At 41.4% G+C, this 27555-nt stretch overlaps 3 protein-coding genes across 8 annotated transcripts; 1 reads left to right on the forward strand and 2 right to left on the reverse strand.

The window, feature by feature from the left end:
- Positions 1 to 29: 29 nt before the first annotated feature.
- On the reverse strand, positions 30 to 6120 carry tepsin (TEPSIN adaptor related protein complex 4 accessory protein). Of its 4 annotated transcripts, none has more exons than XM_026178949.1 (13): positions 5991 to 6120; positions 5622 to 5694; positions 5240 to 5331; positions 5038 to 5131; positions 4877 to 4944; positions 4688 to 4769; positions 4266 to 4337; positions 3997 to 4185; positions 3683 to 3866; positions 3125 to 3238; positions 2704 to 2782; positions 2487 to 2621; positions 30 to 2366 (listed from the first exon to the last, which is right to left on the reverse strand). In XM_026178949.1, the coding sequence occupies exons 1-13, from the start codon at positions 6027 to 6029 to the stop codon at positions 1749 to 1751; spliced, it is 1839 nt and encodes a 612-aa protein (XP_026034734.1). In that variant the 5' UTR covers positions 6030 to 6120; the 3' UTR covers positions 30 to 1748. The 4 variants fall into 4 exon arrangements, with proteins under 4 accessions (XP_026034734.1, XP_026034733.1, XP_026034735.1 ...); XM_026178948.1 differs by having other exon boundaries at positions 3997 to 4188; XM_026178950.1 differs by having other exon boundaries at positions 3997 to 4188; positions 5622 to 5749.
- A 137-nt stretch (positions 6121 to 6257) lies between these two features.
- ndufaf8 (NADH:ubiquinone oxidoreductase complex assembly factor 8) lies at positions 6258 to 7457 on the forward strand. Its single transcript, XM_026178985.1, has 3 exons — positions 6258 to 6541; positions 7064 to 7174; positions 7261 to 7457. The coding sequence occupies exons 1-3, from the start codon at positions 6461 to 6463 to the stop codon at positions 7279 to 7281; spliced, it is 213 nt and encodes a 70-aa protein (XP_026034770.1). The 5' UTR covers positions 6258 to 6460; the 3' UTR covers positions 7282 to 7457.
- Positions 7458 to 7459: 2 nt separating this feature from the next.
- On the reverse strand, positions 7460 to 27290 carry slc38a10 (solute carrier family 38 member 10). Of its 3 annotated transcripts, none has more exons than XM_026178938.1 (18): positions 27056 to 27290; positions 26619 to 26868; positions 25351 to 25468; positions 24882 to 24927; positions 24599 to 24692; positions 24310 to 24453; positions 21280 to 21404; positions 17466 to 17568; positions 16415 to 16597; positions 15958 to 16069; positions 14650 to 14756; positions 14403 to 14556; positions 12495 to 12668; positions 11957 to 12418; positions 11758 to 11865; positions 10347 to 10367; positions 9798 to 9938; positions 7460 to 9652 (listed from the first exon to the last, which is right to left on the reverse strand). In XM_026178938.1, the coding sequence occupies exons 2-18, from the start codon at positions 26706 to 26708 to the stop codon at positions 8382 to 8384; spliced, it is 3453 nt and encodes a 1150-aa protein (XP_026034723.1). In that variant the 5' UTR covers positions 26709 to 26868; positions 27056 to 27290; the 3' UTR covers positions 7460 to 8381. The 3 variants fall into 3 exon arrangements, with proteins under 3 accessions (XP_026034723.1, XP_026034722.1, XP_026034724.1); XM_026178937.1 differs by lacking the exon at positions 21280 to 21404 and adding an exon at positions 22143 to 22267; XM_026178939.1 differs by lacking the exons at positions 10347 to 10367; positions 21280 to 21404 and adding an exon at positions 22143 to 22267 and having other exon boundaries at positions 27056 to 27289.
- Between the last annotated feature and the right edge of the window lie 265 nt (positions 27291 to 27555).

Below are 27555 nucleotides of genomic sequence, written 5' to 3' on the forward strand. Positions count from 1 at the left end.
AAAACAAAACAAATCACATCAAGACTGCGTAGTGGTTAGTGCTGTGACAAAAATACAGCATGCTTTATTGTCCTGCATGTTGAACAGCTTGGCTTGTGTTCACTGAACTGAAACACATCAGTGGCGTTCATTATAGTACAATTACGCTGAATTACGATTTAGGCGTGTAGTTTGAACTACATTCCACTGCAATAAATATGTAACTGAAACAATGAAGGCAAACCTTTGCTGAAATGAGAAATCCTTTATGACTGCTTACATATGATCAAACAGTCGAGACATTAGTTATGCACACACAATAACCCAAAAATATTAATTCCCCCAAGTTTTTTTTTTTTAAAATCATGCACTCTACAAGTCTCATTTTAGTCAACAGAGCAGACATAATAAATAAATTTCTAAATTTACACTTGGAACATTTACAATGACTTAATAGCTTAGTACCAAAAATAATGGAAGACAACTTTCTTTTGATTTGAGTTCATAAGAAAAGCGACTGTAGTGCAAATTTCAAACAGAGGTTCTCCCCCTCAGAGGTTCAGGCCGTGCTGCAGAGGTGGAAGTTGTTACATAAAAGAAATCCTGAGAAAAAGCAACCACCAGTGTGCCCCGCAAAGCCAAAACACAGTAACTGCGTACTTTATTAGATTTAAATTTAGGCCTACATCTGTCATTTTACTATTTAAACATTATGATTTCACAGAAGTGTCATTTTTAGGGAAAATGGAAAAGTAGCAGGTTGGAGCATTTTTGTTTGCAAATGATGCAGGAACTAAAACTGGTGCTGCTGAAGACTAGCCTCACTTAGACTTTGGTTTGGACTTTTATTTGATCAGCCTTCCAGATATTGAATAAGCCTTTTCATAAACCATGATTTTTTTTTTTAAAGAAGTATTTATTCATTAGTTCTTTTTCCCCCTCATAACACATGTCAAGGCTGTGCTTTCCTTGCACTATGTAGAAAGGGGACCCATTATGTTTTTTATTTGCTTAAACAGATGGAAGTTTCAAATAATGAGGTCAGTGTTTGCTCAAGTAATTCTTGTAAACTAAAAGCTCAGGCTTCAGATTGATCGAAACATTTTTTTCCTACCCGTCTCTGTATGACATCAGTGAGAGCAGATACCCCTAATGAGACCACCTCAGGTACACAGATCTGGCCATGAGCACAGAAGAGTAAAAGACAGCTCGTTTCTGACGGTGAGGATGAACTGATGAGCTGCACTGAGGCCCAGTATGACATAAATAAATGTGATTTTGAACTGTAATGTCATGCAAAGCTGCACAAGAGTCTTGGATTAAAGATACGGAGGTGGAAAAACAGCTTAAGTTTTCTAAAGTAAATGTTACAAAGATCTCTCATTTCATGTTTTCTGCAGTTATTGTCCTGTAACTTTGTAAGGCAGAGTAAAGACCTCTTATCCAAGACAACTTCAGTCATTAAATACTTTTAAAATACACTGCAGCAGACAAAGACCTGTCTTTAAGAAGACAAACCATCCATAGATGGACATGATCTGCAGGCTCTATTTATGAGTCCCAAATCTCACTCTTGGCCCAATTTGCTGTTTAAAAACAGTTTCTGAAGAGGCACACAGATAAGAAAAGAAACTGAATTAGAATCTGCTATCCACTTACAACTTAACTGGTTGGATCTTGGTTTGGAACATTAAACAGGTTTCCAAAAGGATCAACGCATGATGACATCATTGGTTTAAAGTAGAACAGCTCTAAACGGTTGCCTGCAATCAAAAGTTGAGAAAGGAGAAAGCTGATACTGACTGGCTGCAATTAGATGCAGAGGAACTGCAAACTGAGGGAACATCCTCACTGGTTTTACTGGTGATAGATGAGTTCACTGAACAATCGGACTTATGCACAGCGTCCATCTCCTTTATCCTGTCGCCTATTTTGTCCTCCACCTCTTCATGTGATGTTTCACTGTTACACAGCGGCTTTCCTTTGGTCACCAGCTCCATGCCACTGAACAGAGACAGTCTGCTCTGGGGGTGTGGCTTACTCTGAGGTTCACATGAAGCAAGGGTGCTTTTATCTTGAACAGTCTCGGAATCTTCAGCATGCAGTCTCACCTCGCCTGTCCTTACTGGTTGGACCTGATCTTCTGCTAATTCGTGGCTCTGAGCCAGATCCTGACTAGGAGGGGGAGATGGGTGCTTTGGTGGTTGAATGACACCTGCAGATGAAGTGTCCGGCTGTTGAAGTTTGAAACTGTCAAACAAGTGTGTTGGCAGTAAATTGCTGCTAGAGGTGTGAAGCTGATTCACTGTTGCCTGATGGCTGTTCACTGCATCCTGCCTGGTAGCATGCAGAGATCCGCCCATCAAAGCCTCAAACTGTCGCAAGATCTAGTCAGAGGAGATATGCAGATTAAAAAAAAAGAAAAAGAAAAAAAAAGCACAAATAAGTATTATTGGGTTTACTACTTGTCCTTAAGTAGTAAAGTAGTCTCCCTCTGCTTCGTTTACCTTGGTGGCTTTATTTGCCACCGGTCCTGGAGGGCCCTCGCTCAGCTGGCGAAGTCTGTGCTGTGTGGCTCCAAACATTTGTTCCAGAGAGAGGAGGTCAGAGGTCATCAGGGATGCGACAGCACACAGCGCCCGCTGCAAGAGTAGACAAACAACACTATAATCAGAGTAAAGTTGAAACAAAGAATTCTGATTTTCGATGTCTTCTCATTGTTACCATCTTAATGGTGTAGGAAGGATCTTGAAGCTTGCAAGACAGCAACTCCACCACAACCTCACAGTTAAGAATGGAGCACCTGACAGAGTTTAAAAAAAAAAAAAAAAAACAAAGAAAAAAAAAAAGAGAGACTGAAATCGTGCCACAAGTACCAACAATTTACTGCATCACAGAAACCAAAACAACCAATAAAAAAGCTTAAAATAGAATAGAGTAAAATAGTTGAATTAAATAAAAATAACACAAAAGCAGGAGCACAAAAATGTATAATAAGATGAAAATAGCTCAATTAATAATATTAAAAAAGGCAACTGAATACAATCAGGAGTTTACTAAAAAACTAATTAAAAATGAGAAACCAGCTTGTAGAAAAGAACCAGCCCAGGCTGTTGTGTTTTCAATGGGATTTTGGTGCACTGACTCTTTGATGAAGTGTTGGCTCTCCTCTCTGGAAAGGAAAACTTTGGAGCCTTCAGTCAGTTTATTGATGAGTGCCATCTCCTGACCACAATCCCCTAGCTGCAAGGCCTCCACCCTGGAAACCACACAAAGTATGAGAGGAAAGTAACAAACTTAAAGAAAACACAGGCTTATAATGCTCAGGAACATGGCTTACTGCATAGAAAAACTGACAATCCTGGCAAAAGGTTTATTCTTAGGTGACCAGTAAACAGTAAATTGTACAAACTGCACACAGAACATTTGGAGATTATGCTACAAGCTCCTAAATGTGACTGCACTGGAATAAAAACAGCTGGTTTAACAAACTACAAGCCCTCTTCAAACATGAACAATTTTCTGATGTTTCCTTTTCTCGTGTGTCACACAACAGGAGATTAAATGCACTGTCACTGTACAGGCATTGGGTAAAGTCTGTTTAAAATCCAGTACTTGCTCTCAGCTAATGCATTAAAAAGAAAAAAAAAAAAAGGCTCGAGGGCATGATGTGTTAAAAAGGTTAAACTTTTTTGACACTGACCGATCTGATAGGTCCCCACTGCTCTCTCTGCTGGCCCCTGATTGGCTTCCTGTGCCAGCTGACTTGCTGCCCACCGACGCCCTGCTATTGGCAGCGATGTCCTGAGAGGAGTTGTGAGAGGAGCTGTTGCCACTGTCCGTCTCTTCCCAGCCACCTCCTACCTGCCCCGGACACCACTTAGTCACTGGTGAAGTGAAGACACATGAGGAAAACCTTAATTTATAAACATCTGTTCGCTACTAAGGCTTCAGTTGATACTTTTTCCTCAATCTTGCCTCAATAAAATGCGTAATTGTGCCAGCTTCATTTCTGACCTTTCGGTCTACAAGCAGGCAGATTATAGGCACACGCTGGCACGGCCACCTCTATGGGTGCAGAAGGCGCCACCACGGCCCGGTAATGGTTGTCATGGAGACGGATCCCCTGATGCTCAGTAGGGGGAAGGACAGCGCTCGCCACCACCTCAGCTGCTTTCTGAATCTTATCCAGAAGTGAGTCGCTGCCTGCTGCAAGGCACAGGTCCAGAAATTTACACACACAGTAAGTTTGATTTGTATGTACTGTGCAGCTCGGCTTCCCTCACCTGTCCCCTGCTTTCTTGGACTGTATCCAAAACCCTGCATTCCTGATCTGTGGGAAGTGGCCGATCCCATACCTAAAGAGAATGAAACAAATTAACTATTGTACACACAATGCAATTTAATGACTACTTCTTTCATCCCATCTACAGATACCCATTCTCTTCTATTACTTGTTTATTACATGGCGCTAAAGTCAAACCTGATAGCAAAGTGATGTACAATAGTTTGGCATACAGGACGTAGTACATATATTTGGGTCTTTAAGTCTTTAAAGCTTATATCTTTCATCAGGAAAATTATACTTTCTAATTCATTTTTGAGTTATCACTTTCACAAACTTTGGTGTCCACGTCACCCGCCCGCCTGCCCATCTTTGAAAGATGAGTGCCGTTTATGGTCATAATCAATGTGTGTTAGCACTTACCCATTGTAGGGGGGGCAAGGTTAGTTGAAGTGATACTGTTTTTGGAGGGAATGACATCTGTGAAAAGTAAGCGGGCCACTTCCTGTAAATGGATGAACGGCAAAGAATAAAAGTTCTTATTCAAGCCACCTTCCCTTTCTGTGTAACTAACTATATTGAGATGAAAATACAAAACAACCCATGTCGTACCTGTGCTGTATTCCTCACTTTCTCATATAATGCTGTGCCATGGATGGGATCAGGAGGGCCGCTGTAAACTTATCAAATAAAAATTACCCAAAGTGAATATGTATGAACGATGGCAGCAGCAAAATAATGAAAGTTGAACGCACAAATGAGAAAAATCTAACCGGATGCTTGCTGGATGAAGGTGGAGTTCCTTCTGAGTTCTGTGAGGAAATGGTTGGACCCATGACCACAGAGGTGGACAAAAATCTTCAGCACCTGATACACCAGAAGCAAGAACAGAACCCACACTTACTCGTAAACTGCAATCAGCAATGTACAGGTCCTTTAAAGAGACAGAAACAGTAGCAAAAGCAATTCTCTCACCTTCAGTTTGACATGACAGGACTCCACTTGTAGCCTCTCCAGGAGGTATTCCAACAAACACTGACCACAACCTGAAGACTCATGGGAGATTTCTACAGTGTGCTTAGAATTAAGGATATAACACTTCATCACACAGATATTACTACTCCCATGGTTTAGCTGGTATAAACATTTGACTGATAACCCACGTGAGACCTTTTCTTCACACACACACAAAAAATATAATTTTAACCTATCCTATCCTAGCCATGCTCAAGGTATGTACCCATCAGTGATTATGTAGAGTCATGGCCACAGCCTACTTATACAGCTCTAAGATGCAAAAGAGGCCAGCAGGAGTAGGAACTTTTTGCAGTCAACAGCAGAAGCAGCTAAAGGATACTTCCAATCTCCTGGAAAAGGTAGCCAGGACAGGGGTTTTCATCATCTGCTGTAGCCTTCATCAGGGTGGGCACCTTGGATAGTTAGACGAAATTGTGGTTTACCACTTCGGTTGACCGCAAACTGACCCTTAAACCAGTGTGCAGCATTAAGTTTTAACGAAACAACCTGACACGTCCAGTGAAAAACAGAAAGTAAAAAGCCAAAAGATGTTGGTTAAGGATGTTAGCTAGCAGGCTAAAAGAAAGCTATGGTTTCGCAAAAGCTAATAGATTTAAATAAGTACGTCAACGTTACGTGACATTTAACATGTTCGTTTCGGCTTCTCTGTGTTCTTTTTTTTAAAATAACGACTGTCGATATTACTTACTTTCTGAAGAAAGGCTAATCGTTCCATAAATGTTGCCATGATTTAGCAGTCCCAGCTGCGGGTTACTCATCTTCCTTCGAGGTGTACGATGGAAAGGCGGGGCTTGAGGTGACCGCTAGCCAATAACAAAACACTAAGCAGCAATCCTCGACTCTATTGGCGTTCTGGTTAAACCAGGAGTTGGAACATGACGAATCAACCTTCAGAAATGTTTTTTCTGACAAGGAAATGAACGAATCATAGTTCAGATTTTTTTATGGGCGTAAACAGTCGTCAACATGGCGCTGCCCAGGGTTTTCACCGGAGCTCCGTCTGTTAGTTGTATGATAAAAATAATTTCGGTTCTTTTGAGTTGTCAGAGGTTTTAAGAAACTATTTGACACGAAAATATTGCTGCTTCGTTTTTTTTAAAATCGTTGACTTAAAAAATTTACCAGATATTAAAACAAATCTATTTACGCCTGAACAGCATGTCTGGGTCAAATGTCTGGAGTCGCACTAGGGAGAAAATGAGACTTTTCCCGGAACTTTTTGCACAGTGTGCGAACGAGGTAAGTACATGGTGGAAAAATACTGCTTGGTAGATTATCCTTTGAACGGGTTCAACTCTGGAACCTCTCTTCTTCTCATTAGATATGAATAAACTTAGCTGCCTCTCCCATCAAAGCCAGCTGCCATCTCTACAGCAGCTCCCAGTAGGGGACATCCAAAATATTTCCTCATTTAAGCTTTTAACAATATACACGTGCTGCCATGTACTTTATTATCTCAAGATGTAGTTTACAAAAATACCTACCAGTTAATTATTCTTTAAAGCACACATAAGCACTTGTTTGTATTGTATTATTATTTTTTATTACTAGATTTACCTAGTTAACATTTTAGAGCATGGTTTAGCTTCTGGTGAATTTTTGGCAATAAAGTTAATGTGCCAATTCTTAATAAACAAACAGTGGAAATTAAGTTAATAAAAATGGGTACATTTGTTAATAAAACATTGGTCCAAGTAATGCAGTTATTTATTACATTAACAAATGTGCTTCATGTGACGTTTTAATTTGTGTGTTATTCAGGCAGCAGTGTATGGAAAGTGTGTAGCTGCTACCACAACAGGCACACAGGAGCTGAGGAAGGATCTGTGTGCCAAAGAGTTTGAAGCACTGAAGATCTGCTTTACCAATGCAGTAAGTGCCAGTGTCAGCAACTGTCACACTGAAAGTTCTGTTTAATGTTATCCATTTACCTATTTATATATTTGATTTTATTACAGGCCAAAAAAAGAGCCAGATGAATGGAAATCATCCAGGCTTATCTGGACCAATCTCAAGAAGACCAAGTTGACTGACTTTTGATGCTAAGAAGTTTTTCACGTTGGTGTGGTTGAGATAAGCCATTAAGAACTGCCGTAGTCTTTAACGTGAAAACCTGTGCGTGTCTGTGTGTAAATAAATAAAACCCTGACTTTGATGTTTCGATATATGATCTTTATTAATTTTTATCAGCAAAATGTACAGAAATAACATGCATGTAGAAAAATAGTCACAAAAATAGCCTCTTTTATAAAGCAAAGGTCCAATATGTTGAAGTGCTAGGCAATGAAAGACAATACAGAAGTCCAAAATACCTTCCATTATTATATCTTCAAATAAGATCATTTAGTGGAAGAAAAAGACCAGATATTGAGGGGAAAAAAACACATTTTGTTTGAATAAAATATACGCTGTAGTATGTTAAGTGAAAGGCACTAATAAATCAACCTGGAAGAAATACTAGGAATAAAGATGGAATGATTAGAAACTACAGGTATTGATCCAGGTTGTCTGGTTCGAGCTGCTCTGCTGTCCACAGTTTATGGAAATAGTAAGGCTACTCTATATCTCAAAACTCCAGCGTGTAGTTAAATACCTCATTTTGAAAGCACGAAGCAAAAACACTATCAAAGGGCCTGAAGCCACAGTACATTAAATTTGGGGTAACTGGGTTCTATAAGAAAATACATGGATCACATTTAAAAGCATTTACAACATTTACAAAGACCAAGGAACAACTGAATAACAAAAGGAGTACATGTGACTCAAATACGAATAGCGTCCTTTTCAAAAACACTCCACAGAAAGGTAATTGCATAGATGTATGTACACTTTAAACAATGACCTCTTCAAAATTTTCTCTGGAAACAAAAATAAGTTAATATTTACATTCACTTTTGCTCTTTGATAAAGACTTTGGCTTCCTGGCAGATTACACAGTATCAAGAAAAACAACACAGTCCACTTCTTAACAACTCCAAAGGCAAAAGAGAATGTAAGGCAGCAATATCACGGTCCACAGTATTAGAGGTTCTGCAGGTCTACAGTATGTGTTTGACCGCTAAATAAGAATGTGTGTGTGTTATTTAGCTTCTTCATCCTCTGAGGCCTGTTTAATCTGCCGTGTGTGTAGCCTTGCCCCAGCCAGTAGCTGCCCCTCCAGGGCTGCGTGCAGATCTTGCCCCCCCAGCTCCAGCAGGGGCTCCAACCCTGGAACCCCCCTGGACGCCTCAGTGTCCTCCAGGGGCCCTCTAGCCTCTCCAAGTGACCTACGCCTCCGCTTCAGATCTATCTCTCCCTGCTTCCTAACTTTCTCGTGGGAGCCCTGGGGGTGAACCTCGCCATCTTCCTCCCCTTCTCCGGGTTCTGGCTGAGCAGCAGCTTTCTCTTTGAGGTCTCGTCCTCCTTTCTTCAAAGCCTCACCATCATCTATCTTGCCCCCCTGTGCAGCTTTTCCAGCATTTTGAGCTTCTATGGCCTGCTGCAGCTGAAGCAGCCTCTCCTGAGCCTCCTGCAATGCCTCCTCTTTCTTTGCTTTATCATGCATTTCATTGTCCGCTTTCTGCAGCTCCTGCTCATATCGCTCTTTTGCAGCTTTGTCGCGTGCAAGTTTCTCTTTTAATGCTTTTTCTTTCTCAAGCTCTTGCTCTCTGATCAGATTCTCTTTTATTTCCCTTTCCAGTCGTTCTTTTTCCAGCCTTTCTCGAACTTCTTTCTCTATCTTTTCCCTCTCCAACTCTTGTTTGGCCACCACTTCCTGTCTTTCCTTTTCTATCCTTTCTTCCTCTAGCCTTTCCTTTTCTTTTCTCTCCATTTCTAGCCGTTCTTTTTCTAATCGTGCCTGAACTTCTTTCTCTATCCTTTCTCTCTCTGATCTTTCCCTCTCTAACTCCTCTTCCCTGGCTAGCTTCTCCTTCATTTCCCTCTCCAGCCGTTCTTTTCCTTGTTTTGCCTGATCTTCTTTGCCTACCATTTCTTTCTTAAGTTTTTCAATTGCCTCTTCTTCTGGTAACTGATCATTCTGAGCTACAGGTTCAAGTTTTTGCTTCCCCAATGGCACTCCCCTCGCCCCGACCTCACTTTCCTTATGTGATTCTCCTGCGAGCGCAACATTTGCATCCTCCTTGTAAGCTGCTGGTACGGCTACTTTTGCAGGGTTAGCTTCAGCACCTTTATCTTCAACCTGAGCTTGATTCTGGGCCAGAGCATGAGCCTCATTTCCTCCAGCCTGTGGAGCTCCAGCTCCCTCCTTGGGCTGCTCCAGTCCAGACTCCTTAGGTTTTGCTGCTCCACCTTCCATCATCTCTGGTTGTCCTTGGATGCCTTTCTCACCATCGCCTTCAGCAGCGCCCCCTTTAAATGCAAAAACATTACATTTAAGTTAAGGGCCACCACTTAAATGTGGCCCTTAACTTAAATGGGCCACATTTAAGTTGTGTTTTCTTTACAAGTTGTCATGACTACAAAAAAAAAAGAAAAAAAGAAGGTATATACACACCAGCAGGTTGTTTCTGGTGGATTTCCTTGTGTTGTTCTTCTATGACAGCCAATAGTTTTTCCTGTTGGTCCAGAAGCCTTTTCTGTTGTTCTTGTTGCTCCTTAATGACCTGCAGAAGCACCGCGTGGTCCAGCTGACCCTCTACATGGAAACAAACCATTCAAAAACATTTAATTAAAATAAGTAACGACCTGTTCAGAGAACAGGGCATTAGTTAGGAGGCTTAATAAAACTAGGGCCAGACTCTGGGGGTGAGGGGGGCAGACAGGAAACAGTTAATAATCTACTACTTCCAGTTAACACGCTCTTCTAGACTGTAGCCTTAAACAGGCAGGTGTGGACACAGATTATGTTAACAGGCAATGTGAGTGGGTGGTTTTAGTTTACTAGTATTAAGTTTAAATATAAACACACACAAACATAAAACACACACAACTGTATAAGCAATAATTAAAAAAAAAAAAAGATGAGCCATTTTGTAAATGTTTAAAAATTTGAGTGACAGACAGATTGAGATAACCTGAAGAAGAGGCAAGAGGGAGTTCATACCTGCAACCAGCTTTTTTATCACTGCGACAGGAGTCCAGCAGAGACAGAAAGAAAAGATGGAGAAAAAAGGAAGAGAAGGCAAAAGTAAACAACAGAATAACAGAATGAGAAAGTCAACAAAAGCCAAAAAAGAGGATCGAGCTAAGTCAAGAAGTGAGAGGAAACATCTGTACTTCTTTTTCTTTTTTAACACCATCAAACAGGGAATAATAGGCAAGAAGGGATCATTAAGATAAAACAAGCGAAGCAGGAGAAAAGAAAGAGGAAGTGGGCTACATAGCAGTCTAAATTAGCCAATAAGAGGAATACTGCACTCTCCCACCCAGAAAACAAAGAGGTTAAATTAAGTGTTTGTTATTTATTTATTTATTTATTTATTGAGCCTTTCCTGTAACCTGACTTCATATTTGGATTTTTTTTTAAAGTCCAGCATTTCATTTTTAAATAAAGTCCTCATATATCACTTAGTTAAAGTTTCACAATTTTACCAGTTTGACATTTTTAATGTTCAAAAACACATTTTTTCACATGCTGATTTTCCTGCAGCAGGAACTCTGAAACAACGTTTTACCTCCAGTCTCTTCAAATCCTGCCTCTGGAAAGCTCAGTCTGCTCTGATTGGTCAGTTGATACCACATTAGCGAATCAACATTGGCTACATACATCCAGTACAGCTCTCTAAGAGCTGGAAACTGCTAAAAACAACAAATCGTCTTCTAAATATAACCAACACCAACACACCTGCTGCCTTAAACACGTCTTAACTTCAGCAAAGTGATTTTGTAAGAAAATATTTGATATTTGAAAATTAGAAGAATATAAATATAAAGATAAATGTACTGGGATTTTCCCATTAATGTTGGGACAATGTTGTGGCCATAAAGGTGATTCACTAGGTCTTCAGCTTGTCAGATGCAGTGAATGCATGGAGACTCTTGTATTGAGTCTTGCTGGAAACAAGAGAACGTCTCGTATGTGTTTCTCATAGCGGAAGCAATTTAAAGTCAGAGTTGGCGGAAGTGGCTCTAGTGGGACAATTAGGGTGCATCTGGATTCCATTCAGGCAGCAGCTCTTTCCATGCTTAGCAAGCTCTGCTACAAACTTAGTATGTCAGTGTTACACAGTGACACAGATAAGGAAAGCCTGGACCACATTTTAGCAAACTATTAATATAAAATAAAAACCCAAGTCTGTGTCTGCACAAATGTGAGGGCATTTCCCCCGACCGAGAGCAGGTCATGGTTTACAAAAAAAAACTATCAGCCACTATAAATGCGAGTGCAAATTGATTTAGGCTGATTTTTAAATGTGGACGTGATTAAGGTTTTTCACAACATGCTGAAAAAATTGGCAGCTACTAAATAAATGAATTTAACTTTGAATTTTATTGAACATATCTACTCCACTTACCTTCCATCTTGTCATCTGCTGCATCTTTGCCTTCAGCAGCTGGAGCCTCTTCTCCAGCAGGGCGATGCTCTCCTTCAGCAGGGCGATGCTCTCCTTCAGCAGGTGGAGCTTAAAGGTCATTACATATCACAAACACTCTCTTAGAACGCCTTTTTCATCATTTTGCTTAACCAACAGTTAAACAGCTTGAAATGCTCACCTTTCTCTGCAGCATCTGCAGCTTTCCCCACTTTATGGACTTGGGCTGCTGCATCCTGATTGGCTTCTGCAGCCTGATTGGCCACTACACCTGCATTATCTGCAAGGGGCTCTTTAACAGCGTTGAGATTCTCACCCTCCTTTAATGGGGCAACTTCCAACTTTTTGCCTGCTTCTGCAACAGGCTTATCAACCAGCTCGTTCGACAAGACTTCACCTCCACCCAGATCCTCTTCTTTTGCAGGTTTTTCATCAACCTTGTCATCTTTGTTTTCCACTTTCAAAGCATTCTCGAAATCTTGCTCGTTGCCTCTTAGAGGGTTTTCTTCAACACCTTCTGCAGCAACAGGTTGTTTGTTTTCATCTTTCAGCTCTGCAATGTTCTTTCTTCTGTCTACCATTACTTTGTCATGAGGAATGGGTGGTTCATGACGATGGGCCTCTCCCTCTGGCACTGCCACACCTGGATAAATAAGAAATGGTAATCCTTACAAGTTCGACATCCAGTTAATGTTCCGATTTTGGTTCAGTTTCCTTACCCGCATCAGGACGATCCAACTGCACCTCCTCGTCCTTCTTCTCCTTCGATAGATCAACTGGTCCTTTAATCTGGGGGGGCTCACCTGGGTCCCGCTCCACAGGCTGCACCACCTCCACAGGCAGATGATTGTCAGGCTTTTCTATCTCCACTGGCTTCTTGTTTGCAGGGTTGTCTGCATGTAGGTGCAAAAAATGGAACGTCTCATTAATGCTACTGTTCTACTGTTTCACTATGGTCAGCTAATCTAATGCCAGATATCATCCCAAGATATCCCCATATTTTCATCACAGTTTTCTGACACAAACAAGACGATAGGTAAACAAAAATTTATGCAGACAAATATATGAGGACAAAATCTGTGATCGAATGTATTGACACTTTCGTCAATGATTAAAAATGAGTTGAAAATTTTCTGGAGAGACGAGATCAAATCAGAACTAATTAAGTTGCGAATAAGGCTGGGACGAGTTTAGTGATCCAATTAGAAGTTCTCTTTTTGGAACAAGGCTAAACAAAAATTTGATCTGCCCCCAGGTAACAGTACAGGTTCTTTTGTTTATTTCCCTGATTATATTCACTTGGGAGGAAAAGAAAACACGACACATAGCCAGATTTCAAAAATAAGAAAAATAAGCTGCTTTGTAAACTGTGTGGAGCAACCATCACCGGTAAAAACATGACAAACTTTACACTTTATCTTTTAGTCGACCGAATCAACTTTAGATTTTAGCCCACTATAGTCTTATGACATTTAGTTGATTAAAAGTCTAAGATTAAAACAGTTAATCTTAGACTTCATTTCTTGGTGCTATAATTCTCATACCAAATGCCATCTGAAAATATGGACATTTTTGGTTTTGGACGTGTACAGCCACTAGGGGGCAGCAAATACTGAAAATGGCAAGACTGGCATCAGTGATGTGTCGAATTAATGAGGGTGACGGGAGAGAGAAATGATATCAGAGTGTGGCAGAAAGAAAACAAGTTTTTATCCTGGCTCTTGTGAGTTTAGTGTGAAGCAAAGCTGGGAGGGAAAAACAAAAATCCACAAATGAGAGTTTCTGGATGGGAGTGAACAAGAAGGAACTGCACAGTAAGAAAAGACCACGAGAGCTGAGGATGATTAACTGTCAGGACTCCCTCCATGCTCTTCTTCTTTCACCCTAAAACTGGAAACATCAGCTCAGAAGGTTTCCTCTGGGTCTCGTCTCCATTTTTTTTTCATTTATCCCCAAACCCATATCATCATCACCCCACACCCCATTTCCTTTTATACAGCCAGCGCTTGCAGGCATTTTATAGCTGCCATGTGAGATATGCAGGGAGAAAGGGGGTGTAGACAATGTATTTTGGGGGGGAAGAGGTTCGGAGGGGGGTGGCAGGAGAAATGAACAGAGGTAGAGGGGTGGAGAGAAATTGCTGGAGTTTGAAGGGCATCAATCTCGCTTCATCAGTGTCAAGCACTCAACACTGCTTTCAGATATTATCAAGAGGTTATCTCCTCACCCTGCCTGTCTGTCTACCAGTCACTCTGTCTGTCTCCATCTTTTCTTCTCCGAGAGATAAAAGAAAGCCTTTCTTCTGCCGTGGCTTTGTGCTTTTGTTTTAGTCTCACTGGCCCTTTGCTACTGGTTCACATTCTCTTTACAATGCGCCTTCAAGGTGCTGCGAGCAGTCTGTGACTTTAAAAATAAGACAAGAAACAAACATGTCTCTTGTACTGCTGGTGCATTTTAAAGGAAATAATTACATGCAACTCTGCTGTCCAATCTCAGATGCTACAGACAGCTCCGGCTCTGGCCCACTGAGGTAAATGTTTCCATGGCTCATTAGTAAACCACTTTCATTTACAGCCCATCTAGTTCCTAAGTGATTGCCAGCCATTACAGAAACTCGCGATCTTTACCGTGCAGTTCAGGGATGTCTGGTAGTTCTTGCTGGCTGTTCTTGCCAGGTGCAGGAGGAGGAGGTTGGATCCTTGGACCGGGGCTACTGGCCGAAATTGAGAGAGTGGTAAAGGTGCTGATCAGCAGGATGCCCAGACCAACAAAAAGCACCAGCTACAGGACAGGAAGTGGAGAACAACAAATTGTCAGACAAAATATTTTCCCCAAATAAATATACTGGAAAAGTGCAGATTCAAAGCTTCTAACCTGAGCAATGATGCTGTTCTTTTGGATCTTTCTGTAGATGAGAGCAGGACAAATGAAGCAGATGAGGCTGCCCATGGTGGCTCCAGTCAGACCCAGAATAGTTTCCACTAAAGACAGGAAAACCGGTTTAATAAAAAATCTGCGGGCCTGTAGTGCACTAGTTCCAAAACAGAGGTGCTCACCAAATGTTAATGGATAGAGTGCTGAAAGAGTTAGCTTAAATGTCTGAAATGGTTATAACAAACTGGACAAAAGTTAGCTCGACAAGTGGTACAACAACTAAACTAACAGGAAAATGATCTGGAGATCCAAGGTGTGCCTCCCCAGATGTTGCAGTACAATGAAAACTTAATTAAACCAACCTAAACACTGTTAAATCAACATGACACCAACGTTACCAGAGCTGAAGCGTTTCTGTCTGTTTCAGTGGTTCACTGGTTCTGTTTCTTTGTGCCAAAAAAAGACTGGGTGAAAAAAGACTGCTAGAGTCCCAGATCTGGGCTCCTCATTACAAACTGGATTCATAACGGCCCCTCACAGACGCCATCCGTGGCACACTGCTGCTGGCAGCAGCGAGCCGTGGCCACACCCAAGTCACAACGAATGGGCCTACTGGGCGTCAAGCCCGGAAACCCATCGTTCATCTAGAGGACGGACACCATATTGTTTCCCTCAGATTTAGTGCCCATTCCCCCCAGGGTCCTTACCTCCTTTCTCCGCAGTCTATTAGCCTGATTAAATACACAAAGAGCCAATCTGACCGGCTCTGTGTGTGTCTCCGTGTTCACCCAATCAAAACTTTAACAAACAGTGGGTGGACAAAACACAAAATAATGCTAACCTTTACATCTATGCAATTTTGGAGCGTTTTGTGAGAGAGACAAGGACTTAAGGAAGCTGACGGAGAGCCAATACTGGTGTGTACTGGACGTTTGTTTGTGTGCGAGTGTGTGAGAAAGAGTCCGGGAGAATAATAGCCCTATCTTCCTGTCTGCCCATCTAAAAGGAGATAAAAGTAAGGGCCCTGATTTAAGGACTGTGTTAGAGTGTGACAGTCACTGACTCGTAAAGTCACATTCACACACATCGTAAAGCTCCCCAGCTACGCCCACATAAAGGAACACATGCACCTTAAGACCTCCAGCGAGCAGCACACATACACACACCATTTTATTTTAGTCCATGCAATCCACAACCAATTTTTCTCACTCACACACACACACACACACACACACACACACACACACACACACACACACACACACACACACACACACACACACACACACACACACAAAAAGGACGTACCGTTGGGGATGAGAATGCCCCCCAGCATAGTGCCAAACACAATGCACAGGGTGATCATCTTGAAGCGCAGAGGAGGCATGTAACCCCCAGCGGCAAATGTCCCATCCTTCTGCTGTAAGACAAAAATGGTAAGATAGAAAAAAAAGAGCTAAAGAGGGGATTTAGTGATGTAACAAATCTCACATTTACAAACTGATTACAGATTCAATACATTTATGGGTGTTACAGGGAAACACCTGCTGTTTGTGTTTACACGAAAAACTTCTAAATGCATCTTCAAACTGCATGAAAGAAAGAATGGGAGGTCCTCTTTCACAATCTAATTTGTATCCAAATTCTCATCCCTCTACTATTAACAATTCAGTAAAGTGAGAAAACCATCAAGCAAACAAGCATTAAGACTTTCTTTTTTAAAATGCAGAGGACAAAGGGAGCGTCTGAGTATATCTGAACTCACTTGCTGCTCAAAAAGCATAGTGTTGATGGCCTGGCGGCAGGGCAGGATCATCATGGGAAATCCAACAGCTACAGACATCATAAAACCAACGCGTATCATCTCTGTCACCAGGTTGGATGGAAAGTTCATCAGCACGTTCCCTGCGATGTTCTCTGTAAAGCTGACGTACCCAAAGAAACCCACCTGGAGACAGAACCAAACATGGTGTTTGGGGAAAAGCAAAAAGAAGGAGGAATTTTTATAGTTTCTGATGCCAATATCAGCCATCAAGACTGTTTTAATATCAGGATAAAGACACATTCTGCCATAAATAATATAAAATACCAGAAACTCCATCAAGAGTGTGTACTGTAGGATGCTAAGCTCAGAATACACATTGTTGTTGTTTATAATGAGGTCATAAAATCTTGTTGTTTCATGAGTGAGACCTATGACAGACTAAATGTTGCTCTCTGATTAATCACGCTTACCAACTTACATGCAGGACAATGTCACTGCTCTTTCTCTTCATCATGTTTCCCTCACAGAAGTGACAAAACCATCATGAAAGACTGCAAAAATCTAACATGCTAGTCTTTCTCTCAGGACAAGATACAGTGCAAGTTTTGTCCATAAAGACCAGAGGCAGTATGTACAAGACTGATGTAGCCTCAGTGTCTGAAACATGAAGCCGGTGTGGAAGTGCCTCAAGACCTAATTTTTTTTGTCACATCCGGTTTTAAAAACAGCAAGAGAGCAATGGCTAAAACTCAGCGGGTCTTTGGTAACTAGTGAGTGAAGTTAAGGTAGCTGTTTGCATCTTTTATATACAGTCTATGAATAACTGACTGATTTGCAAGCTCCAGATTCAAATCAATGCCTTACACCATCCAGATTAGTCTGATATTGTGTAATCTAATCCCATTAAAAGACATTAAAAAAAGTGAACTCATGTCATTAGCTTTTTTGGCAGTGACCTGTTAAAATTTTAAGATAAGTAAACTCAGATACTCTTTAATATTACAAAATAGGAGTGATGTGAACACAACTGAGAAAGAGTGGTTCCACTCACTGTGATGTAGAAGATGGTAACAACGTTGAGAGATGAAGTGAAAATGGTGCTCATGCGCTTAACAGACGGCTCATCGAGGCTGTCGTAGGTTGGTAGCACTTGCCTGTAAGAGATAGTAAGCCAAAAAACAAAACAAAAACACCCTGTATACTGCATGGCACAACACTATTGTTGCAATGTGATCTTATACTGTCTGAATTATCAGACATACAAATTCTACAATGCAACAGTTCTAGCAGGGAGATCGAGGAACGTAGTCCTACAGATGTTTCATTTGATTTTTGTCCCCCCAAACAGCTGGCAATATGACAGTCTTCACGGCCACTTACTTCAAATTTAGAAACCGCTCTGTAGCGTTCCTTTATTAAGCAGCCATATGGGGGTCCATTTGCGATGCTCAGTAATCAAATGATGCATCTCTTCCCTCATGTCCTTGTCAATATCCAACTAACACTGGATGGTTTAATCTACACGATTTCATCTTCTTTGTTTAGCCCATTAAAAATATATGAATGCAATGCAATTATCAATAAACATTTGAAATTAATACTTCAATCTTCTACTTAGATGTAATCAAACTACTTTAAAAAGTCATTCGACTCAATCAATCATACAACATCATATAAATGAAGGTTTTTCAACAATTGGAATCTTCATATTGAGAATATGAATCTTAATTCATATTAATATCAATTCATGCTTAAAGTTTTATTTTTTTATTGCAGTCATTTCTCACGATGGCAGTAGATGAAAGTAATGTAATGGGAGTGGTAGTGATGTAAGGTATGCACAAGTGTTTGTCTAGATACCACTGCATATGTGTTTGTGTGTGTGAGAGACACAGTATGGGTGACAGTAGTGAAGGCCGGCTGAGGCTGAAATGCTCGTCTATTAACACAGGTGTCGACCTCCTTTCATCATTTCCTGTCCTGTGCTTTAAGGCGAGTGTGGGAGTGTGGAGGGGACCATCGGCACATTAACCAGTGAATTTACAGGCTTTATATATAACTGCAAGTGGCTGGACAGGTTTTAGAGCATTATAAACTTTCCTGGCAGACTCTTTTTACTCGCCTCCTTTTTCTCTCTCCCTCCCTTTCTCTTATACATGTGAGAGGCGAAAGACAGAAGAGAGAGAGAAACCATAACTTTCACTGGCCTTTGTTCTCCCTTTGCCTGACTCTCTGTTCACACACTCGGTTTTATTAGCTAGCATGATGCCATTCCTTGTGCTTGTTTAATGTGGAAACCAGTTAATGTTATAACCAATGTTAAATAAAACGTTATACTGCAAGCGCAGTGCAAAAGCATCTAATGGTTGCTCAATAGACCTGACTCGGAGGCTAGTCCTTAAACACAATGAAATCTCAAATATGATGCAGACTGACTGTGGGAGAAGTGAGTGTGTGGAAGACAGTGTCATTAAATGGGACTGGAAAACACACCAGCAGTAGCATCACAGAAAGATGTTTCTGCCATACATGTTTTTCTTATGTCCCTCTATTATGAGCTAACTGCTCCTCGCTGTTCAGACGCTCAGCCAAAAAACAACAGGGCCAGCTCCCATCCCATCATAATGGTGATGTTAAGTAATGTTTTAACTGAAAGTAAACACATTTCATGAATGTAATAAAAATCCAATGTGCTGAGAGCTGTTTAATCAGCCTGTGAATACATCAGTGTGTCTGTGAGATGGCGGCAGTCCAATGTGTTGATTAGTGGTTTGGCTTAAGCTGCCTGCCGCCTAACGGAGCGCTTGCCTCGCTCAGCCTTACCACAGGCCAAGAAATCGCCATGCCAAATATCACTCAGCACTACTAGTGGGACGACGGAGGAAGCACACATAAACACATACAAGCTCATACTTTCTTCTTGTTGGATCACATGCACACCTCGCTTGCTAATGATCACGCCTGTCTGCCATACCATAATGTTATGTTAGCTTTGTGTGATTACATTAATTAAAAAGTCCTGTTTCACTCCCAAGGCTACAGTCGCCCACTTCTATCACTTACCTCACTCTTTCTCGCACAAAACAAAACCATACACTGCCACCACCCAAACATCTGGCCCCTGATGACCTCACCGTAACACCCTACAGCCCTCTCCAGCACCAAAGATTAACTTGCTCCTGTTAGACATTCATGTCTAACAGGATACTGGTGCAGTGAGCTGAACCACCCGCTCAGCTCACTGCACGCCCAGAGTGGGCACTGAAGCGTAGAGGACAGGACAAAAAGAGGCAGTGACAAAGCATGCAAATGAGTGAAAATGGAGGCAGTAAAGAAGAAGAAGCTGTGATCAGTGAAAATAAACCAGTGAGCATTGTGAACAGCATGCAAATGCTGTGTTGGAAACCTTCCTATTATTTACTGTTAGTAAAGACTGCAGCACAGCATTCATTATATATAAGAGCCCAACCGATAGGACGCTCAAACTTTGCTAGCTCTTTTGACCTAATAAATACATTATTACCATTACATGTAGTGGTATAGCATCACAGCTGGGCACACAGCGGTCTGGAGTCAAACAGGGTCTTTACACTAACACGTTTCTTAATAAAACATTGCTGGGAAGTGAAAAGAACACCTCATTTTCCCCCATCATTTTTCACTTTCGCTAATATTAGGGTTGATATCAGATGTTCACCACATGAATATCAAGGCCAAAAGAATTCACTTTTATCCTTAACCACTTATCCAATTCCGGATCACTGGGGCTCCCCAAGTCTACTCCAGCTGTCATTTGCTAAGAGGTGGGGTACTTTATTTAAAGTGCACTTTAACTAGAGCACCAGACTGCTGTGACTCGATCAGGTGAGTAACAAACTGAAGAAACCTGCGACTTAAAGCACAATAACGGAGTCTCGTGTGGCGTTAGTGTTAGCTGACGAATGCAGAGGAGAGAGGAGGAGCAGCGGCACAAGAAGGCAACAACGCGGAAGCTAAATTAAGAATTAATTCCTCAACAGCTTAACTCTCCCTGTGTGAGCATCGCAGTTTGATTTAGTGCGATTGTTGTGGAACGTGAATCTCTCTCTGCGTGTAAGAGAGACGTTATCACAGCTACAGAAAAATTCATGGATTATTAAAGTAAGGTGACCACCTCACTTTAAAAATGCATAATATGTGTAGGCAAGAAGAAGCTAGTGATGGACTGCTCACATATATTATCAATTGCTTCTTCTGTATGTCATGATTATCATCAATAGCCATATATTTCAACACCTCTGGTGCATATTTATAGACAGCAGCTAATGCATAGTCAGCTTCAAAAATCCAACATGCCTTCCCTCTCAAAAAGCATCCAGTACTTTGCAGCTTTTGCAAATCTAAACCATCCACTTGATTTTATTTTTTCTTATAAGTGTCCGCTCATCTTCTGTGTCAGATTCCGTCATTTTCTGACTGAATTAGAAAACACAAAGCGAAAAGTAAGCGCAGATGGTTAAAACTAAAGAAAGCACATCTAAGCAACAAAAGCAGCTTCTTTTTACAAATAGCGATGCCTTATCAACCACCTCCACCACAAATCTGTTTCTTTTTACCCCAAATCCTCCACCGTGGCTTTAAAAAAAAAATGCTGTGAGTATTCATGCACCAATTGTGAAATTTTCTCTACATGCAGCGATAAAACATTTAGTTCCCTGTGTGGAAGAGCGGAAAAGCCCACGTTTTGGGAGTTACACTGCACATATTTATAAGACTAATATCGAACGTTCACTATAGGTCACTGAGCTTCCAACGTCAGAATTCTATTTAGTCGTGGTTGACATTACTTTCATCATGTGATCCTGCACAGGTGGAGGAGTACTTACGACTGGCAGGCGAAGGCCATCCCACAGATGGGGAGACAGCGAAACACACCCTCCCAGCGCACCATATTGATGTGCCCTAGCCACCAGCCGCTGAGCAGCCCATGTTTGAACGAGGACAGCACCATCTGAGGGGAAGGAGGCGGGGGGAAGGGGGAGTTACAGCCCAAACCAAATGGAGAAAAGTTGGGGAAAGAGTGAAAAGAAGAATGGGAACAATACCCTCGCTTATGGCTCACAGACAGATAATGAAAGTAATAAATGGGGAGAGAAAAACCAGAGAAAATGAAGAGCTGGAAATAACAAAGAGACGTGACAGGAAATCCCACACTGAACAAAACCTGCTGTAGTGGAAAAACTGGAGTAATGAAGATGATACAAAATGAATAAAAGCAAAAATCATAAATTTGCAAGAAATAAGAGGCATATGAAAGGAATATGTAGACAAACACTAATTCATAGGTTTTCATCAGCATGTGCTCTGTCTTGCTCCTCACAGCACCTGATAAGATCCCAAAGGAAAACCTGCCACACCCACACAGACCAGGACTGAAGGTGGAGGGCAGCAAAAATGAGCCTGTCACTTCCCTATGTTCTCTGCCTTATTACTACTGCCACCAAAAACACACACACAAACACACAGAGCTCAAATGGCTCAGACCAGATCACAATCAAAGGTGAGATTGTGGATGATTGAAAGAAGGAGGAAGAAGGCTCAGGTAGGTCGGAGGAGGGAGTAAGGAGTGTCACACTGCGGGGGAAACATCGCGCTTCCTTCACTCACCCCCTCTCCGTCCCCACCGCCTTACAGTGGTATGTTATATTTTTGGGGAGGGGGAGGGGGGTGGATTCTATGGTTTACTTACGGGTGACAGCAGAAGGTTGTGGCGATAATAGGCAGGCACTGAATGACCCCCTTGAAGCGCCACAGGTGAACTCGCTCCACCCAGGAGCCCGAGATTATGCCGTAGCGCAGAGACGACAACACTATCTACAGCACCAGAAGCAGAAACAGCAGTGGAAAAGGAGGGGGTGGGAGGGAGCAAACAAAGGGTGCGGAAAGATGAGGAGAGTGGAGTGAAAGAGTGATGGTGGGCAGAAGGACGAGAGAGACAAGACGGGAAAGAAAGAAGTAAAGTAGTACAATGGAGAGAAATGAAAGAGGGGGACAATTAATGGTAGGATGAAAAAGGGAGGGAAGCAGGTACATCACTGTTAGATGGTTAGGGGTCTGGGCCAGGCCGGGCCTGGATCTAAAGCCGGACACACACCACACCACTGTTCCACCTTATCGACATGCCACAGAGCTAGAACTCACATCACACAGAAATAGTACAAACAGCATTTTGAAGTCTGTGGAACCAGTACTGCAGGTCAGTAAAACAGAGCTACCCACACATGCACGCACCAACTGTGTGTGCATATTTAAAGAGTAAATGAGTTGAATCACATGAGCCAGAAAACTGCTGCTGGATAGTTTCTACACTCAAACTTTTCACCTCTGACCACACTTCAGACTAAATGCATCTTGTGCAGGGGGCTGTGTGCAAATGCAAATGGCAGCGTGCTCCTGCGGTTCTATCAGAACGTGCTGCATAAAGCATCATTTCTGGTCCCACCAGAGTGCATGTTTGCATACACGTTTTTGCTTGGATGGGGTGCAGAGAGGTTTTTACGGACCACACGTGCTTCCGTGTGTTGTTGTGTGGGCCAAAATAGTGGCGCGAGCAACAGCGGAGGTTATCGCGAATGGGAGAAACATGAAATAACTTCAAAGATCAAAAAATAAAGTATGCAAAGCACAGATAGTGTCTCAAATGGACACTTTTCATTGTTTTTAACAGTTTGGCTTGTTGTATGCAAGAACTTTGCTTTTCTCTGAGTTGGCCTGATAGACCAACAACAACACAAGCAAGACTGGCCCACAGACCGGTTGTACCACATTCTCTGTTGTTAAAAGGAGAAAACGTGCATAGCTCCCTGCAGGCCAACAGGCCATCTCCGCCCTGCCAGCGGACTGTGAACGCGCTCTTCCTGCTGAATTTCGCCTTCGTGGCATACAACTGCACTTCTTTTAGAAACTGTTCAAAATTCTGAAATCTGTTGCAAGAAATGTGCTCCGTGCTGCACTGACGCCTATTTAGACTGAACTTCACATGCATGACATGCAGAAGTGAAGTTTGATTTAAACATTGGGCTTGGCCACAGAGCAAAAGTTGTAATTTATGTAACTTCACAAACTTGAAGGTTATATTTTGATTTCTTAAAGGAAACTATGTCCCAGTAGTTACTACCGCAGCCAGCTGATGTGGTGGTGCTGTCAATCAGTGCTGACTAGCTGCTCCAGAAAGATATGCACACACACTGTTTTGTCTTTAAAGAAAAAAAAGCATTTTACATGCTGCATAAACAGCCAAAAGTTTAAGTTTGATATATGTAAAATAAATCGGACATATGTGGGAGTTTCTGTTCTACAGTTGAGTTTGATGTTTATTGCAACTGACCATTTATTCTCCACTTACTTTCCATTTACACAACTTTTAATGTCTCCTGTGGCCATTTCCAAGTAGTGCCTTCCCAGGGCAGAGCCTTTTTTCAGTCTATAACGAGCAGCGCAGCAACTGTTCTCTGTCTCAAATGATTTCATGCAGATTTTCTCTTTAAAAATAGGAGCAAGACAATATGGCATTGCACAAGGATGTCACAGCTCTGTACAATGGTGCGCGTAAGAAAGAATTAACAGGGAAGACAACAAAACGACCACTTGGCCAAATAACATTTTGAAAATCAAATCAGCAACCATGGCTAATAAGCTGTGCTGCAACTTACACATGCTTTAAATCTATTTGTACTTTACTTGCTGTACTAACAGACAGGCAACAAAAACAATCTTTTTTAATCTTTTTTACTGATAATTATGCTTCAACTATTTGCTTCTCAAGATCTGCAACTAAAAAGAATTTCTGCTACAGCCTATTCACATGCACTGTGTAAAGTTTAGATGTATGTGTGTGTGTGTGTCAGTGGGCTAACCGTGAACATGAAGAGGGTGTAGAACATCAGCGCCATAGCTGAGAAGGACTGCAGAGTGGCCATCATGTTCCTCTGCAGACTCAGAGGGAGTACGATGAACAGCGACACTATAATCAGCAACAGCACGCGAAAACTGCCGGTCACCTATACACAACAGAGTGACAAAACAACACACTTGCTTAGTTTCAGTATTTTTCCTGTTTTCACAACATCTTTACAAGTGTTGGTCGCAAAAGCCTAAAATTATGAAAAAGTAGAAGCGAGTAGCAACAAAATCATGATATCAAACCTGTAAACCCAACAGCTGAGCAAAGAAATTTGAGCCCAAATCAGCAATGACAACATAGAAGGCAATACAGGTCCCCAACATCAAACCGATCATGCTGCAGGGACACAAAAAGAGAGGGACAAGAGAAACCTTGTGAAAATGTGTTTTTAAACATGACCTACAATGCATAATCTAAATATCCATTGTAATGGATCCATTGTTTCCACTGAACATCTAAAATGTTCCAGTGATCCAACAACTGTATTACTGATAGGCAGAAACTAAAATTTGTCAATGAACTTGCCTCGTTTCCACCAGTGCTTTTCCTGGTTTCCCGTAAGCGTGGAAGGCTGCGAAGAATAAAAGTGCCATCAGTGTGAGCAACATGCAGTGCACTAAAAATATTCCGTCCTGATAAAACTAACAATCAAACAAGATTAAATGTCCTCATTCATCGTTTGTAACACATATGGAAGCAGCTTAAATATTGTCCTTGTGGGCAGAGATTTGTTTACTTTACTGTTATTGACACTTCTGCACTTGATGTCATCTAACATTGTTATAAGCAAATAACGTTCTGCGAACAGTTATTAACTGTTCGCAGAACTAGTGACAAGCAACAACTTCTTTCGCCACTTTAACCAGGAATCAGCTGTTGCTTAAAATGGGCACCATTCAGGCTTTTCCACAAACATACTGGCGACTGAAAACATTACATAACAGAACAAAATAAATACAAGTAAATATTTCTCTTGTTTGCCACTTTAGCTCACCCAGTCCAGCATAGGTCCTTCGTTTGGTGCTGCTGGCCGTGTGGACCAGAAACATACAAGACTTGTGGGTCATCCATGAACAGAAGAACAGCAGGATAGTTCCCAGCACTATCCCACACTGTGAGAAGACAGATGGAAAGTTAGCAGGCGTGTCCTCAAGCCAATTCAAATGAGATCGTTCTTAAACTTTAAACAATATTTCTTCCTTCAAACTACTTAGAAGCACAATACGGGGGAGGAAACCTTCAGCCAGCTGGAAAACAAGTATACCCTGGAAAAGATTCTGATGCTAGGCCTACAGAAAGGAACAGCCAAAACAAATACAAGCTCCAAACATGTAGTTGTGCTAAAAAGGCATGACAAAGTTAAAAATTTGGGAATAGCTTCGTTGACTAAAAAGAAAAATCATGTAATAAAGCACTAAATGCGATGTGAAGGCATTACATGTTCATAGAAAGTGGAGATATCCTCCAAGATAAATCTGCTAAATCTGCTCCATCCCTGCTGTCATAGGCTGAGAACCTAACATTCGAGGAAACCAGAGTACCCGGAGAGCACTGATGAAACCGAGCACCACTGAGCTCCCCAGAGGGTGAAATCCTTCACATGAAAACACCTCCTAATTTCATATAGTGATAGTGATGATATAAATTCATCTCTCTATGAAAAGTGCTGCTGATGGATGGAGATGCTGCTTACCAAGTGCTCACTGACATTCTGAGGAAGCTGGTGATTCTCACAGTCACTCATTAATATCCCGTCATGCTTATTCACTTTTATATCTCATTTTGTTGTTATTCTTCTACTCTACTACCTTTAAGAGGCAAATAATGTACTTCTTATTCAATCACATAACCCTTTGACATTGATATATATTATATTTGTACTGGTAAAAATGAAGCTACCTGACAGTGAATAACACTGTTAATATGTTAAAATGAGTTTTCCTTTTAAAAATTAGAAGATGAATGCAGTAACAGCAGATCTTTTTCCCAGCAGTCCCTTTCTTATGAAAGATGTATAAGTTACTAATGTTACTAATGATATTAATAAAGGCATTGTTCACTTCAGGTGCTTAGTAACACCTGTTTACCTGTTGTACCTTACTAAAACTTTGTGAAACAAGATTATGACCTAATATGACAAAAAGAGGAGAAAGGGATTTGAGCATTCCCTCTGATCCTGCAAATATTTTAACAGAGAGTGGGGATTTTCGGAGAGACTTAAGGACAAGTCCCGCAAGGTAAGCGTCGCAGCAGCAGACTCACCTGTTTGAAGCAGAAGGGCATGGTGAGCACACTGACTCCAACGATGCTGTTCACCACGTTCATGATGAGACCCGAGTTGGACGCAGTCATCTTTAATCTCCTAAGCGACGCTTCTTGCTCCTTCGGTAAGAAAATGTCAAGCAAAGCCGGACAGCAGCAAGCTGCAGGCGAACGGAGTTATAGGGGTGATGGCAGAAACGGCAGCGCACAGCTGGAACCAAACTCATCCGCCGATTAATGACGTGGCGCTCTGAGAGGAAACACGGAAACAACAGAGCTTAACCCGCGACACACTTCCAGTCTGTCTTCCTTTCAAATGTTACAGTAAAACCGATTCACACCGCCGAGCTCAATGTTTACAATGCGACCGGATAAAAGTATTTTAAGTCACAGGTTGACCCGTTAGTAGTGGCACCACTGTAGTCTCATTAGCTCACCTTTCTCTTCCACTTCTGTTCCTCGCCCTCCGCCTCGCTGTCCTGTTTATGTTATCATTGGTAATTTTGTGACATTAAAGGTCAACTGTCGTCTTTTTGTGTATATAACCTGCGAGTTGATTAAAAAAGGCAGTAAGTCCACCAAGGCTGTTTTTCTAAACGCGTTTCCAGGAAGTACAGATGGCAGCCGAGGAGGTGAGTGAAGACAAGTCAGCCTGCTAGTTTCAGTACTGTGGAAATGCTTGGGCGCCCACTAGTGGTCACTTTGTTATTTTATTTTTTCTTTATTTTTTCCTTAATGGATAGATAGATAGATAGATAGATATCTATCTATCTATCTATCTATCTATCTATCTATCTATCTATCTATCTATCTATCTATCTATCTATCTATCTATCTATCTATCTATCTATCTATATATATATATCTATATATATATATATATATATATATATATATATATATATATATATATATATATATATATATATATATATAC

This window comes from Astatotilapia calliptera, chromosome 8 (assembly GCF_900246225.1).
Source record: "Astatotilapia calliptera chromosome 8, fAstCal1.2, whole genome shotgun sequence".
Lineage (NCBI taxonomy): Eukaryota > Metazoa > Chordata > Actinopteri > Cichliformes > Cichlidae > Astatotilapia > Astatotilapia calliptera.

Excerpts from the sequence above, each read along its gene's own strand:
- tepsin (XM_026178948.1), bottom strand. The coding sequence starts at position 6,029 with ATGGCAACATTTATGGAACGATTAGCCTTTCTTCAGAAA. Across the intron at positions 5,695-5,990 it reads GATTAGCCTTTCTTCAGAAA|GTGCCCACCCTGATGAAGGC; the intron begins GTAAGTAATATC and ends TAACTATCCAAG. Across the intron at positions 4,338-4,687 it reads CCTTGCCCCCCCTACAATGG|GTATGGGATCGGCCACTTCC; the intron begins GTAAGTGCTAAC and ends CATTCTCTTTAG.
- ndufaf8 (XM_026178985.1), top strand. The coding sequence starts at position 6,461 with ATGTCTGGGTCAAATGTCTGGAGTCGCACTAGGGAGAAAATGAGACTT. Across the intron at positions 6,542-7,063 it reads TTGCACAGTGTGCGAACGAG|GCAGCAGTGTATGGAAAGTG; the intron begins GTAAGTACATGG and ends TGTGTTATTCAG. Across the intron at positions 7,175-7,260 it reads AGATCTGCTTTACCAATGCA|GCCAAAAAAAGAGCCAGATG; the intron begins GTAAGTGCCAGT and ends ATTTTATTACAG.
- slc38a10 (XM_026178938.1), bottom strand. The coding sequence starts at position 26,708 with ATGACTGCGTCCAACTCGGGTCTCATCATGAACGTGGTGAACAGCATC. Across the intron at positions 16,070-16,414 it reads CTATGCTTTTTGAGCAGCAA|CAGAAGGATGGGACATTTGC; the intron begins GTGAGTTCAGAT and ends TTTGTCTTACAG. Across the intron at positions 14,557-14,649 it reads AGAACAGCATCATTGCTCAG|CTGGTGCTTTTTGTTGGTCT; the intron begins GTTAGAAGCTTT and ends CCTGTCCTGTAG.